This window comes from Peromyscus eremicus, chromosome 4 (genome assembly GCF_949786415.1).
Source record: "Peromyscus eremicus chromosome 4, PerEre_H2_v1, whole genome shotgun sequence".
NCBI lineage: Eukaryota > Metazoa > Chordata > Mammalia > Rodentia > Cricetidae > Peromyscus > Peromyscus eremicus.
The window spans coordinates 126,201,493-126,215,299 of NC_081419.1; the positions used below are offsets into that span (position 1 = coordinate 126,201,493).

Genomic DNA, 13,807 nt, shown 5'->3' on the forward strand with positions numbered 1-13,807 from the left:
AGGGCCTGGTGCACTGGGCACATACTAAGGTTCCAGATGGGCTGTATTCTCTTCTACCAGCAGACATCACACCACCAATCCCTTTAACCTCTACCTTAGTCACAAAAGAGACCAATGTACTCCAAGATAAAAAACATTGTGAGCTATTTGAGATACGCCAAGCATTGTAGACTGAGGCAGGCTGATGATGGCTCCATAGTCCTTAACCTGGAGGAAGTGAGAACCTCTACACACCTCCCCACTCTAGACTCTGATGTTTCTCCAGCTGTCCAGGAATATTATGGTACTGCTTTGGGACAGTGGACCAGGAAGTGGGGCAGCTGTATCCATTCCTACCTATAGAGTTCTCCCCCTGACCCCCAAGGTCACGAGGTCCAAGGCAGTACTCTAGCCTTAGTACAGTTGGAAGTTAGTCTTTACTGTGAGCCTTTTTACCTTGCCAAGTGTCAGTTTCATAAAATTCGGGGAAGGGGATGTGGGTGTATATCTTAGTTATTTATCTACTGCTGCAGGAAACACCATGACCAAAAGCATCTTGGGAAGAAAAGGGTTTATTTGGCTTACACCTCCACATCATAGTCCCCTCACTGAAGGAAGTCAGGACAGGAGCTCAAACAGGGCGGGAACCCAGCGGCAGGAGCTGATGCAGAGGCCATGGAGGGGTACCCTACAGCTGGGTCTTATGGAGTTATTTTCTCAATTAAGGTTCCCCCTTTCAGATGACTATAGCTTGTGTCAAGTTGACATGAAACTAGTGAGCACAGGGTGGGTGTCACAGTTTGTCGTAGCTCATAGCTGCCTGGCATTAAACATCCATCCCTCTTTTCTCTGCCATCACCACCCCAGCTGGACATTGTCGAGTTCATCCCTTCTCTCCTCTACTTCGGCTACACCGCCCTCATGGTCCTGTCCTTCTGGCTGCTCACAGGGACCATCGGCTTCTATGCAGCCTACATGTTTGTCCGTAAGATCTACGCTGCTGTGAAGATAGACTGAGTGGGTGGACCAACGCTAGGCCCACTCCATCCTCGGACAGGAAGCCACCCTGCGTGGGGAACTGCAGGCACACAAATAAAATAACTCCTGCTCATTTGGAATGTAACTCCTGGCACAGTGTTCCTAGATCCCCAGGCTGCATGGGGGGCAGGAGGGCCTGTAGATTCCCTTGCATTTCCTTCATCTTATTCCAGTCTGTAGGATACGTTTTCCTGTGGGTTTTCTTCAGCTGAGAGTCGCCTTCAGCAGGAGTCTTTTGACCTGTCAATTCAGGGGGTTTTTCTTGGTTTGGGTTTTTTTGGTTTTGTTTTGTTGGTTTTTTTTAAACAGATCCAGGATGGATAAATGTGGGGTTTTAGTTGCTGTTCCCATCAGCTTCTCAGAGCTGTTGGCTCCTCCACCACTAACTGGAAGAGGGATCGCCAGGGGCTGCAGTGAGGGCTCCAGGCCTCTCATTGCCATCCTCACCACTGATGCCACGACACAGCACAGCTCCAGCCCGGACAGTAGCCTCAGTGCCAACCAACCCCTGCCGGCCCCTCCTCCCATTCTCTTCCCCAGCCTGCCCTCTGCCGCCCAAAACAGGGCTTCCAGCCAGGCCTTTGGTCATCGTTTTGACCGGGAGCAAGCCCCGGCCTTGGTTACTACAAGGACATGTCCTGGTTCCCTAGGACAGCAGGATTTCCCTCATCAAAGCAGCCAGAGTTTGCTGGCCACCGAGGAAGAGATGAGACCTGCAGTGAACTGTTCTCGTGCCAAGAAGCCCTGGGTCAGGGCCAAGTGTTCCTAGAGCCAAGCACCCATGTGTGTGTCTGGGAAGAGGTGGCTAAGGCCACTAGGGTGCTCGCCCCTCAAGATTGTTCCCCAGTCCTTTCCTTAGGGGGCACCACTCTTTCTAAAAGGTGATGGTGGACCTCCTCCTCCCTCACTTTCAGGTCTGGAGTCCTCAGATCTCTTCCTTGAGGTGGCCAGGGAGAGACGCTCTCTCCTCATGGCCCCTGGCCTCAGCATTTATACTCAGTTCTTTTAGCCAGACCCATCCCCTCTTCCTCCCATGCAAGTTCTTTTGGGGATACCCAGAAAACTTCTCTGAGAAGGAAGATGGAAGGTAAGTTGGATTGCTCCTTTCCCAGTTTCTAGGAATAGGTAAGAAGCTAGTCTCCCCAAGTTGGAAGGAGGCTCACATACCTGGCCTAGCTCCTCCACCCCACCCCAGCCCCTATGAACCCTGTGTAAGTCATAGACTTTGCTCTTAAGTAGCAAGAGACCAACCCCACCCTGGGTGTAGGGGTCAATAACAGCCACTTGCCCGTGCTCCAGTCCTTTGGGACCCTGCTGGGAGACAAAGCTCAGGATGCTGCTTATGCTAGGAACACACCCTGCCCCTCACTGCCCCAGCCTCCTGGGGACCTGCCACCGTCATCAGTCAAATCAGTGAACCTCTCAATCTTGCCTCACAGTGACTCCACAGCACCAAGCGGCATCCACCACGAATCAGGCTGGAGAAAAGGGAACCCAAAAAGTAGAAAGTGATTGGGAGTTACTTGTTCATTCAAATCTCGCATTTTCCCCCTAAGGTTCTCATTTGGGGGGTGGGTTTCAAACATTGTCAATTTTTCTGACTTTTTAAATCATCGTCATTATTTTTAATTAAAAAAATGCCTGTATGCCTTTTTCTGGTCCAATTGTAAATAAAAATGCCATTGTCCTGTTACATCTTGACTCATGCAAGAGTGTGGGGTTTGAAGTATGACCATTTCACCTCATGGATTGGGTAGCTGCTTTTGAAGTTCAGTCTCCCATCCAGGTTGTCTAGGATCTGGCTGTTTGTGCCTGCTGCTAGCCAGCCTCTTCTGTTCAGCCCCTCCATGTGGAATTGCAGGCATTTGCCCCTCTGAATACGTGGGAAGTGGCAAACAAGTATGGACTCCGATAATGTTGAAACCTGGTTTGAAATTCCCAACTTGCTTCACTGTGTCAGGTAGGATGCTTTCAAAGCAATAGAAATTTAGGCTCAAGCATCCCAGAACTTGGGAGGCAGAGCTGGCTTTATTCTGATTTACAGTTAGAGGGGGTATATCCCATTGAGGCCAAGTCCTGGCAGCAGGAACTTGAGGTGGCCGGTCACACCACATCACCGTCAGGAAACAGCTGTCAGCACGGGTGCTCTACTGCCTTTCCCCTCCTCAGTTCAGTGCAGCACCGAAGCCCGTGAGGTGGCTACACACACAGTGGGTCTTCCTGCCTGACCGAATCTAGATAATCCTCCCGTTATCCGGAGGCCTGTCTCCAAGGTGAGTCTAGATCTAAGCAGGTTGACGATCAAAACCATCACAGGCCTCCAGGGCATCCTCCAGTGGGAAGGCTTCTCAGATCTTCTCTTACTGCTAGATTTCCTGAACTGTTGAGCACAGTCTTGGAGATGCCAGGCACTGCACAGGATAGTCAGCTACTGCCAAGTCAGCTTCCTGGCTGGCTGTGCTGATGCCATGAACCATAGCCAGCAGAGACACCAGAGCCCCAACGCGCCCTCTGCCTCTGAGGTCACTATGACTCCTGCACTGCCATTGTAGCTTTTTAAATGTGTATTTATTAAGTGTGTGTGAGGGAGAGAGAACACCATGACACACATGGAGGTCAAGACCACCTTGAGGGAAAAAACAAAAAACAAAACAAAAGCGCTACTTGCTTGCTTAGTTTGGTAGAGATTAGTGATGATTTAAGGAATGTTTTAGAAATCAATACCCTGTAGCCCTGAGGGCCACGACACTGCAAGTGCTCCCTTGAAGGGTCCCAGGAAGGACTAGATTATAGCCACCTCCCCTATGCTTACTTTGAGCAACGTGCAGTGCCCTCTCCCCTCTGTCATAACAGACTCCAGAGTGGGACCCAGTTCTAGCCAGCAAGCTACAGGAAAGCACCGAGGCCCCTGGAAAGGGCTATCTCCCTTTGGAACAGAGTCTGGGTAGTTCCCGATATATCCCAGTGTGACCCTTGGAGCTACTGCCTTGGCCCCGATCTGAGAGCGAAACCAGCATGAAGGGTGGCAGAGAGGACAAGGTCCCGTCCTTGAAGACATCAGTGAGCTGATAAATAACCCCAAGCCTGTCTTACCTAAGCAGACTCATGTAGGAAAAAGCCTACTGTGTGAATCAATTACACCTGTTAGATGCCTCCAAAAGCATTGCCGCTGAGTCAGTCTCTTGGAAGGTTGGAGGTGCCTATGGAGAAGGGACCCTCAAAATCAGTGGTTCTCAACCTTCCTAATGCTGTGACCAACCCTTTAACACAGTTCCTCATGTTGTGGTGACCCCCAACCATAAAATGATTTTTGTTGCTACTTTGTATCTATAATTTTGCTACTGTTATGAATTGTAATGTAAATATCTGTGTTTTCCAATAGTCTTAGGTGACTCCTGTGAAAAGGTCATTTGACCCCTAAGGGGTCATGATCCACAGGTTGAGAAACACTGCTCTTCCACTGGAGACACTGTCTTCCCACTAAGGAATTCCCAGTTCTCTCTCGGGGTAGAAAACTGGCTGAGAGCTGTGAGAAGACACCCAAGGACACACAGTAGAGAGTGATGGAGGGCAGGAAGGGCCTCCCAGCTGCTGCCCATCGGACCACAGCTCACCACCACCCCACATCTTACACTACTACCCCAAGGCTCCCATACACACCCCACAGCTCACCACCACCCCCTCAAAGCTCCCACACCCCAAAGCTCATCATCACCACCCCAAGGTTCCCACACCCTGTAGCTTCCCACTACCACCCCATAGCTCCCACACCCCATAGCACCCCTCCAAACCCCAAGGCTCCCACACCCCATAGCCTCCCACTGCTACTCCATGGCTCCCACTCCCCATAGCACCCCACCATACCCCAAGGCTCCTATGCCCCACGGCTCTGCACCATCACCCCACACTTCAGTTCTAGTGGGGCCATGGGTGGGAAGTCCACATTCAGACTCTAATCAATAGTTCTACTGCTGAGCAAGGGGCAAGCTGACACGGTACTTCCTTGAATTTTTGTGCTGAAATAGTATCCTTGAAGGAAAATATCAAAGTCCTTTGGGCTATAATCAAGGCAGTTGCTGATTATGAGCAATTGCCATAGTTTAGGGGCAGGTTTTTCCCAGATTGAAAGTAGCTTGTCCAGAGTTTTATTTCTAGGCCAAAAGAACGGGGTAGACACCTGAGATGAGGTGAGAAAAACTGGGCTCGGTCTGTTCTCCATACTGGAGCAGAAGCCGCTGCTCACTCTGGCCTCCTTCTTCATGCTTGGAAACCTATAAGCTCACAGCCATCCCTGCAGGAGGGGTTGGGAATGGACCCATGGGCATTTATCCTTCCAGTTCCCAGGCTGCTTGGAGAGTTCCTGTCCCTGAAGAGATTTAAGCCCTGAAGTGCCTGTCTGCGGTCCTCTGGCCGAGGTGGTCTAGTTTCCCTTTGCCCACCTGAAAGCCCCTCCATGTAGAACGGCCTGATTTATTCCAGGTGAGGGGAGACAGCAGTGAAGAAGTCCCCGAGAGTCCCAGGGGAGCAGTTTTAACAGTGTGCTGTAGGAGGAGGAGGTGATGGTGCACTCCTTTAATCCCAGCACCCAGGAAGCAGAGGCAGCCTGATCTTTGTGAGTTGAGGACAGCCAGGGCTACACAGAGAAATCCTGTCTCAATTTTTTTTAAAAAGCAAACAAACAGGAAGAAAAAATGCAGTAGAGTCTTAGGTAGTGTAAACCTCCAAAGAAGACTCCAGCCAGGCCAGGCGGTGGTGGCGCACGTCTTTAATCCCAGCACTCAGGAAGCAGAGCCAGGCGGATCTCTGAGTTTGAGGCCAGCCTGGTCTACAGAGTGAGATTCAGGACAGGCACCAAAACTACACAGAGAAACCCTATCTCAACCCCCGCCCCCCCAAAAAAAGACGGGGATTTAGCTCTGTGGTAGAGTGCTTGCCTAGCAAGCACAAGGCCCTGAGTTCAGTCCTCAGCTCCAAAAAAAAACCAAAACCAAAAACAAACAAACAAAAAAAAAAGACCCCAGCCAGCGGAAGGGGAGTACTACATGGTGACTTCCAAAAGGTTTCACTGAGAAGTGAAATGCTTTTTCAGATGTGCACATTGGTGCTGGGAAACCTTAGTGCAGCAATGAACCAGCCATGTAGATATCTGGAGAAGGTTCCAGGCAGAGGAAACAGAAAGCAAGACTATGGCAAAGCGCAGGTTTGGAGACAGGTGTGGCTGGAAGGCTATCTGAAGGAGGGGTGAGCCAAGGTCGGGTCTTAAGGGTCTTGTGGGCTGTGCAGAGCCAGCTTGCTTTTGTCCTGTAAGATCTGAGCCCCAGGAGGGTTTGGAACAGAAGGACATGGGCTGACTCAGGTATACAGAGCCTCTCTAGATGCTGTAGCCATGGAAACTCCCAAGACACAGTAGGTATTCTGTAAGTGCTGGTGGCTATTGGACCCTGGAGCTGAGGACAGGGACCTGTACAGAGAGAGGGTGTTAAGATGTGTAGGTAAACAAACATGTTAGAAGCAAGAGTTCTGTGGGCAAGGCTCATGCTCCACAAGGGCAGGGCACGTGGCTGAGCAGTGCAAGGGAAGCCTGGCACAAACTATGTAATAGGTAAAGCACATGTTTCACTTTAGTGCCACCACCCAGGAACTGGGGGCACAAGGCTGCCAAGCCCTAAGTTAGGCAGGAGCCAGAGTATGCCTGACGATCAGCAGGCACAATCAGGCAAATCCCACCAACAGACACAATCAGGCAAATTCCATGGTGTGCCAGTCCCTACAGTGCTTCCCTCTGATTTCCTTGCAAACAGCAAGGACATGTTTAGGGCATAAATGAGAAACCCAGATGGTAGAAGCCAGCCAGGTGCTAGTGCCAGCGTTTATGTTGTACTTGGGAGGTGGTAAGATTGCTGTGAGAATCACCAGGTGGTGGCGCACACCTTTAATCCCAGCGCTTGGGAGGCAGAGGCAGGCAGATCTCCATGAGTTTGAGACCAGCCTGGTCTACAGCTCAAGTTCCAGGACACCCAGGGCTACACAGAGAAAACCTGTCTTGAAAAACCAAAAAGTAAAAAAGGTTTCTGTGGGAATCATGGAGGCTTTTGAGAAGAGCTACAGACTGGTGAGGATCTGGAGTGGCACTGTCCTCTCCTTGCTTCCTGGCTGCCCTGTGAGCCACACCTCCTCCAAGCCACACCTGACACTCCTTGCTGCCATCCACAGAATAAAGCTTCGGCCTGGCATTCCACCCGGCCCTACCCATCTCCAGCAGGCAGTTGTGTTCAGCACACTGCATTTCCATACATCAGTGTCTGTACACTTACACTGTTTGCCCTGCTAGAAGGTCCCTTCTCCAGACTCCAGGTATTTTTTTTACGTAGCTGGGATGGAACCAGCGCCTCACACAAGTAGGTTCCTAAGGGCTCTCGCTGTGCTACAGCCCCAGCCAGAGCTCTGCTTCTTAAACTTCTGCCTACTCCCCAAAGGCCACCTCCAGCGTGGTGGTACACACCTTCAGTCCAGCACTTGGGAGGCAGAGGCCAGTCAGATCTATATTAACCAGTTCCAGGCAAGCCAGGGCTACATAATGAGATACTGCTTCAGAAGTTCAAACAAACCAACAGGCCATCTCCAGAATTCCTATACCAGAGAAGTGTCCCACCTCCCATCACCTTCAGCTGGGGTGAACTGCTAGCCATGCTGGACTGAATTAGGTTCTCTCCTTGGAGTGAGCGTTGTGTAGCATGTGGCCTCTTGTCTTGGTGATTTCTAGGAGTGACTCTTCTCACTTGCATATGTGTTCCAGTGGGATGACAACTGTACAGTCACCTCTCATCATCCTGCCCCTCTCCACCCAACTGCAGTCCTTTGGGCAGCAGCCATGCCTTGTTCTTTACCTTGTCAGAACCTCACCACAGCACTCCAGCACACTCAGATAAGGCCACTCATTCATGCTGATAGTGGGGGATGTTGGACAGTGACCCATGTGAGCAGAACAGCAGATGCGTCCCTGGTTTCCTGATTCATGGGAGCGAGGGAAGAAAGAAAGCAGGAAAACACCATTGTAGAGTTACATGTAATAAAGAGAATAACCCCCAAGGTGGTTGCAGGGAAGGTAGAAAGGGTATTTGAGACTTGAATAAGTTGAAGTAACCAGATCTGTATCTGAAGAAAAATCCAGAAAGAGGGAAAAGCAAGTGCGAAAATCTTCTCAGGAGTGACAAGATGTGTGTGTGTGTGTGTGTGTGTGTGTGTGTGTGTGTGTAAGTGTGTGCATTGGGGGAGGGGGAGAAACCAATGAGCTGAGGGAGGTGGTGGAGAGGCCACAAGGGTCAGCAAAGGCAGGGCTTGGGCAGCAATGATAAGGGTTGGGAGATTCATGTGTTTGCCTGTTCGTGAATAGAAGCTTTTAGAAGAGGGAATAACATGGTCGATTTCCTCTAGATCGAAAGGTTTTTACTCTTTATCATTATTGTTGGAGATAAAATGCCACAAATCCTCTTCTGACTACACAAAGTCACCTGGGAACATGTCTCCATTTGGAAACAAAGATGTCAGTTGCAATATGGTCTGCAGGGCCAGGAGACCATCCATTCCAGGGTCCTTCTGGGGGTTATTCTCACAGAACACAGTAACAATGCCCAGGATTAAGTCTTGCAGAATCACTAAATTCAAACTGTATCTATAAGGTGAAATTATAGCACCAGGCCACAACCATGATTCACAACCGTGAATAATCACAAATGTCCGAGTGCTACAGAGCGGTTACAGTGGCCATCTTAAAATGTCCTCAACTAAACACAAGCAGGCCTGCACAGCTCAATTTCCCGGTAGGAGCAGAGAAGGAGATGCATGGGTCATACTCAAAAGGTGCAAAATGAAAAACACATTAACTTTCTGCCCATACAAGCTCACAACTGGACCAGAAAACAGCCCAAAAGTGACAGTATTATGTTTCTTCTAATTTACAAAATATATTAGTGAATCAAAAGAAAGGAAAAGAAAGAAAGAAAGGAAGGAAGAAAGGAAGGAAGGAAGGAAGGAAGGAAGGAAGGAAGGAAGGAAGGAAGGAAGAGAAAGAAAACTAGCTAGCAAAGACTGAGGGTTCTCCATCCCCATTTATTTTATGCCTCCAGGTCCTAGAGAGCAGAAAGTAAGGCCTTTCATGAGATAGAGACAACCTGGAGGAGACTTGGGGGCAGGGCAGTTTGGTCTTCTTTATCTATAAACCCACAAGGGGTGGGGGTGGCAGCGGCGGAGGGGAGACTGGAGTTTCTTTAAAAGAACACAGTGTAAAATGAAGTGATTAGCTGTCCCTGCCCCAACCCTGCACTGCACACTCTGACTAGTCTAAGTCTTACAAGGAGCAAGGGGGCACAGAGCACTGGCAGCTCAGAGATCAGGGCAGGGGGCACAGGGCACTGGCAGCTCAGAGATCAAGGCAGGGGGCACAGGGCACTGGCAGCTCAGAGATCAGGGCGGGGGGCACAGAGCACTGGCAGCTCAGAGATCAGGGCAGGGGGCACAGGGCACTGGCAGCTCAGAGATCAGGGCAGGGGCACAGGGCACTGGAAGCTCATAGATCAGGGCAGGGGGCACAGGGCACTGGCAGCTCAGAGATCAGGGCAGGGGGCACAGGGCACTGGGAGCTCAGAGATCAGGGCAGGGGGCACAGGGCACTGGCAGCTCATAAGACTGAGTCTCCCTCTCTGGACACAGGCAAATTCAAGAAAGTGTCTCCTTAGCTATTTGGAAAAAACCCTGCTTCTTCAGTTATTCATTTCAGAGTTGTCCCATTAAAAACCATGTGAGATCTATGCCAGTGTAAACAGGCCACGTGGCCAGAAGGCCCCTCTCCAGCACCTACAACCTGGCAGCCGACAAACGGGTAGGTGTAGGAAAAGCTGATGAAGGGTCTGGCTTCTGGAAGGACTCCCGTCCTTGCTCCTACCTTGAGCACATGCCCAGATATTCCAGCCTGGTGCAATCTCTGGAATTAGGAGCTCTCACTACATTGACAGGTGGCCCTTACAGACCTGAGAACAGGCAACAGGGATGATGGTGGGCTGGGCAAAACTCAAAAAGGCTATGGCCGGGCATGGGTGGGGCACAGCATGGGTCTTCACAAGCCAACAGCCGTCTATGAGAGGGGCACACGTAGGATAAGAAGAGCAGGGAAGATCAAAAACAATACACTGGCCACTGCTTCAGGCTTGGCCTCACCCATGTCTGATCATCTGGCTGCCCAGGTTGCAGATGCCCAACAGTCCAGTGGGTAGGAATTGCTCTGTGGTCCTGAAGCCATGGGCTATCCCAAGTCTGGTTGACCACCAAGACCAAATGTACCCACTTCATCTTAGACGATGAGACAGTCAGCACAGTTGTGAAGGCCAGCATATTGTAGCTTTGAAGCACTAGTCCTCAAACAGGCACTGGTGAAGCCTTGTAGGTAATGGGGCCAAGTGAGTAGAAAAGCCACGTTTTACAGGCGGACCCAGGCCACCCACACAATGGCAGTACAAGTCCATAGCATTGGACGCCCATTATAAGTGCAGTGGCATATGAGAATCACATGATGTTGACATAGAACAGCATGAAGGTCACAGCCTTGGCCCTGAGTCCACCAAACATGCTGAAGAACCAGAATTCACAGGAGAGCAGACAGCAGAGCTCTGGCCTGAACATAGGTAGGTTCACAGGTAGAGGAATCTTATGTAGGCACCATGTATTTGAGCAGAACTTAGCCAGACTGGAACCCGTAGGGCCTAGGTGACCACCTTGCAAAACCTGGTCTAGCTCTGCAGGGCCTTTGCCCCAGTAAGTAGTATTGCAAAGGGTTGGGCTATAGGTCATCTTTAATTATATGGGCTACTCTGTCAGCTTCTGGGAGGCTATGCTGTGAAAACCAGCTGAAGAAACTTCTCATGGTATCCCGGTTGCTGTGCACCAAGGCCGGGGGTTCCTGGCCTCACTGCCAGCGGATGTGAGTGGCGATGGACACCACCCGACCTGAAGATCTGCATTCGTACTCCTTCACTATCATCTCATTTCGGAAGTAGGGGTTGCTCCCAAACAGGAACTTGAACTTGCAATCTGTTCTGGTGTGTCTGAGCTCCCTCACCTCCAAATTCATCAGGTAGCCAAGCATGTCTTCATCCCTAGGGCTGATCATGGTTGATAGCTGTGGGTGGTTCAGGAAGACAGTGACCCAAAAGCCCGGAATGTTTTGGATGATGAAGCTCCTGCGGGCTAGGTGCAACCTGTGCATCCTCCCAAACTTGCGCTCCAGCTGGAGGTAAGCTCTGTCAGTCTGGGCACTCATGGCCTCTAGCTCCCACTGGATGGCCTCCAGCGGGTCCAGGATGAGGGCCCCTAGATCCAAAGGCCTTAGGCTCGCCTGGGCCTCTGCGACCCCCTCCAGCTTCTCCCCCACCTACGGGGCTCTTCCTCAGTCGTCCCTTCCTCAGCCTTCCCTCCGGTATCCACCTGAATCCCCCAGTCCTGCATACAGCCCTCCGGGTTCAGAACGCTGGAGGTGGGGGCCTCTAAGGCAGGCAGTGTGGTCCCGGTGCTGGCTGTGGGGTCGGAGGGCCCGTGTGCCCCGGTTCCGAGGGCGCTGGACGCCGGGGCCAGGCGCTCGTCTTGTTCTTGCCCGGGTAATGGGTGCACAGCTGGCTCCAGAACCCCAATTCCCTCTTCCGCCATCTCCTGCTGAGTCTCTGGATGGAGAGGCCGGGAAAGCACCGGCAGGACTGTGGTCTGTTGCGGCAGTAGGATGCTGGCGGCAGGCAGGGTCTCTTCTCTGGGGCGAGCTCTGCCCCTTGCACGCCCCCCCCCTTGCCGGATGTGACTTGCTAGGGTCCCTCCACTGCAGGGGACGGGGAAGACCACCCGTGTCAAACAGAACTGGTTCCAGGTTAGTAGGGCAGGTGACAAAATGCAGGGCTGGTGTGGACTAGGCAAAAGGACAACTGGGGCGGGCATCAGGGGACAGGCCCAATCCTCAAACAGGGTTATAACCTTCCATCCATCGGCAGGGGAGGACTGTTTCCCTTGCCGGGCTCTTTGCAGCTTTAGAGCAGTCAGCTAGGACACTTGCAGCCTCGCAACAGGATATTGGCACAGGCAGAGGGCTGCCAGATTCAAACTGGGAACTAAAGATAAGCATAATTGTCAGGCAATCAAGCTGCTGGAAAGGAAGGCCCTAAAAGAATTGAAGGCCAGGAAAGATCTTAAATTGCTGCAAACCAGGAAGCAATCGTCACTAGCCTGGTTCCCATAGGAGCTGGATCCTCCTGGGCTATTGTTGGCTGAAATCAAGTGGACCTTACTTCACATGGCCCAGGCTCAAGGCTCAGCGCCAGCCATTTCATAGAAGTGGATTTTAAAGGATACATACATGCTGGGCAGTGGTGACTCATGCCTTTAATCCCTACACTCAGGAGGCAGAGGCAGAGCCAGGTGAATCTCTGAGTTTGAGGCCAGCCTGGTACAGGACAGCCAGGGCTACACAGAAATTCTGTCTCAAAAACCCAAGGGGGGTGGGGGTGGGTATGTACAAATTGAGGTCTTGACTCAAACAAAACAACAAAAAAGGGCCAAACAAGGTGCACTACACTCAGGAGGCAGAGGCGTGGCATCTGAGTTTGAGGCCACACTGCTCTACATACTGAGTTCCAGGCCAGTTAGGGCTACATGAAACTGTGATAGCTAATCTTAGCCATCAACTTGACACACCGGGGAACCTCAGTTGAGGAACTGCCTCCATCATATTGGCCTGTGGGCATATTGGTTGAACACTTTCTTGGTCACTAATAGATGTGGATGACACAGCCCATCATGGGCAGTACCACCCCTAACAGGTGGGCCTGGGCTGTGTAAGAAAGGCGGCTGAACACTGGGGAGCAGAGGAAGCCTTGAGTGAATGTGTGTTGCTTCTAAGGAACAATGCATCAGATCCATAGGAACTGGCGAAACCTTCCCCTGGTCCTGACAAAGTTCAGAAAGCATCAACTTCAGCTTCCTCCTCCAGACATTTACAGCTGGAGATCTGAGACTGCTCGGCCACAGACCTCATACCAAGACGAGCTAGCCCTTCCCTCTCATGCTGTACATAATAAAAGCACTGAGGTTCCAATTGCTGCAGCTGGTTTGGCTCCCTATGAGGGAAGGCCAACCTAATCCCAGCTTTTCCTCATGTGTCTGTCCTTTCTTCATGCTGATTCCCTCATCTCCACAGTCTTCCTGGAAACCCATTTCCAGGACCAAGTTGTGCATGGTCTCTCAGTTCCTGCCCTGCTTGAATTCTTACTCTAACTTCCCTCACTGATGGGTGGTAACCTATATGATGAAATAAACCCTCTCATCCCCAAGCTGTCTTTGGTCACTGTTTTATCAAAGCAACAGAAAGCAAACTAGGACAGGGACCCGGTTGCTTTAAAAAAAAAAGGGGGACTCAGCGCAGGGCCTGGGTGGAACTGCTCCTGTGCTCCACAATCCTTCAAGTGTGGCTGCATTCCTGTGATCTCAGCTCCCAAACTATGGAGGTCAGTACACCAAATGCCTCCATCTCTGCCTACAACATCCTCCAGAAAGCCTTCAGCCTCATCCTGTCAAAGACACCACAGTGCCTTCAGCTGAACCCCCTAGTCCAGTGGTTCTCAACCTTCCTAATGCTGTGACCCTTTAGAAATTTTGCTACTGTATGAATCATAATGTAAATAGCTGATATGCAGGATATCTGATATGCAACCCCTATAAAAGGATTGTTCAACCCACAGGTTGAGAACCCCCTGCCCTT

The 13,807-nt window shown here is 51.1% G+C and overlaps 1 protein-coding gene and 1 pseudogene across 1 annotated transcript in view; one reads left to right on the forward strand and one right to left on the reverse strand.

Annotated features, from left to right (window-relative positions):
- The window catches only part of Tm9sf4 (transmembrane 9 superfamily member 4), a 32,964-nt gene extending 30,254 nt beyond the window's left edge, over positions 1-2,710 (forward strand). The window contains exon 18 of the mRNA XM_059261658.1: positions 847-2,710. Within this exon, the coding sequence (XP_059117641.1) occupies positions 847-996 (150 nt within the window). The 3' untranslated portion in view covers positions 997-2,710. The remainder of the gene's footprint in view (positions 1-846) is intronic.
- Positions 2,711-10,747: 8,037 nt separating this feature from the next.
- Positions 10,748-11,712, reverse strand: LOC131907898 (putative testis-specific Y-encoded-like protein 3; annotated as a pseudogene).
- Positions 11,713-13,807: the final 2,095 nt, after the last annotated feature.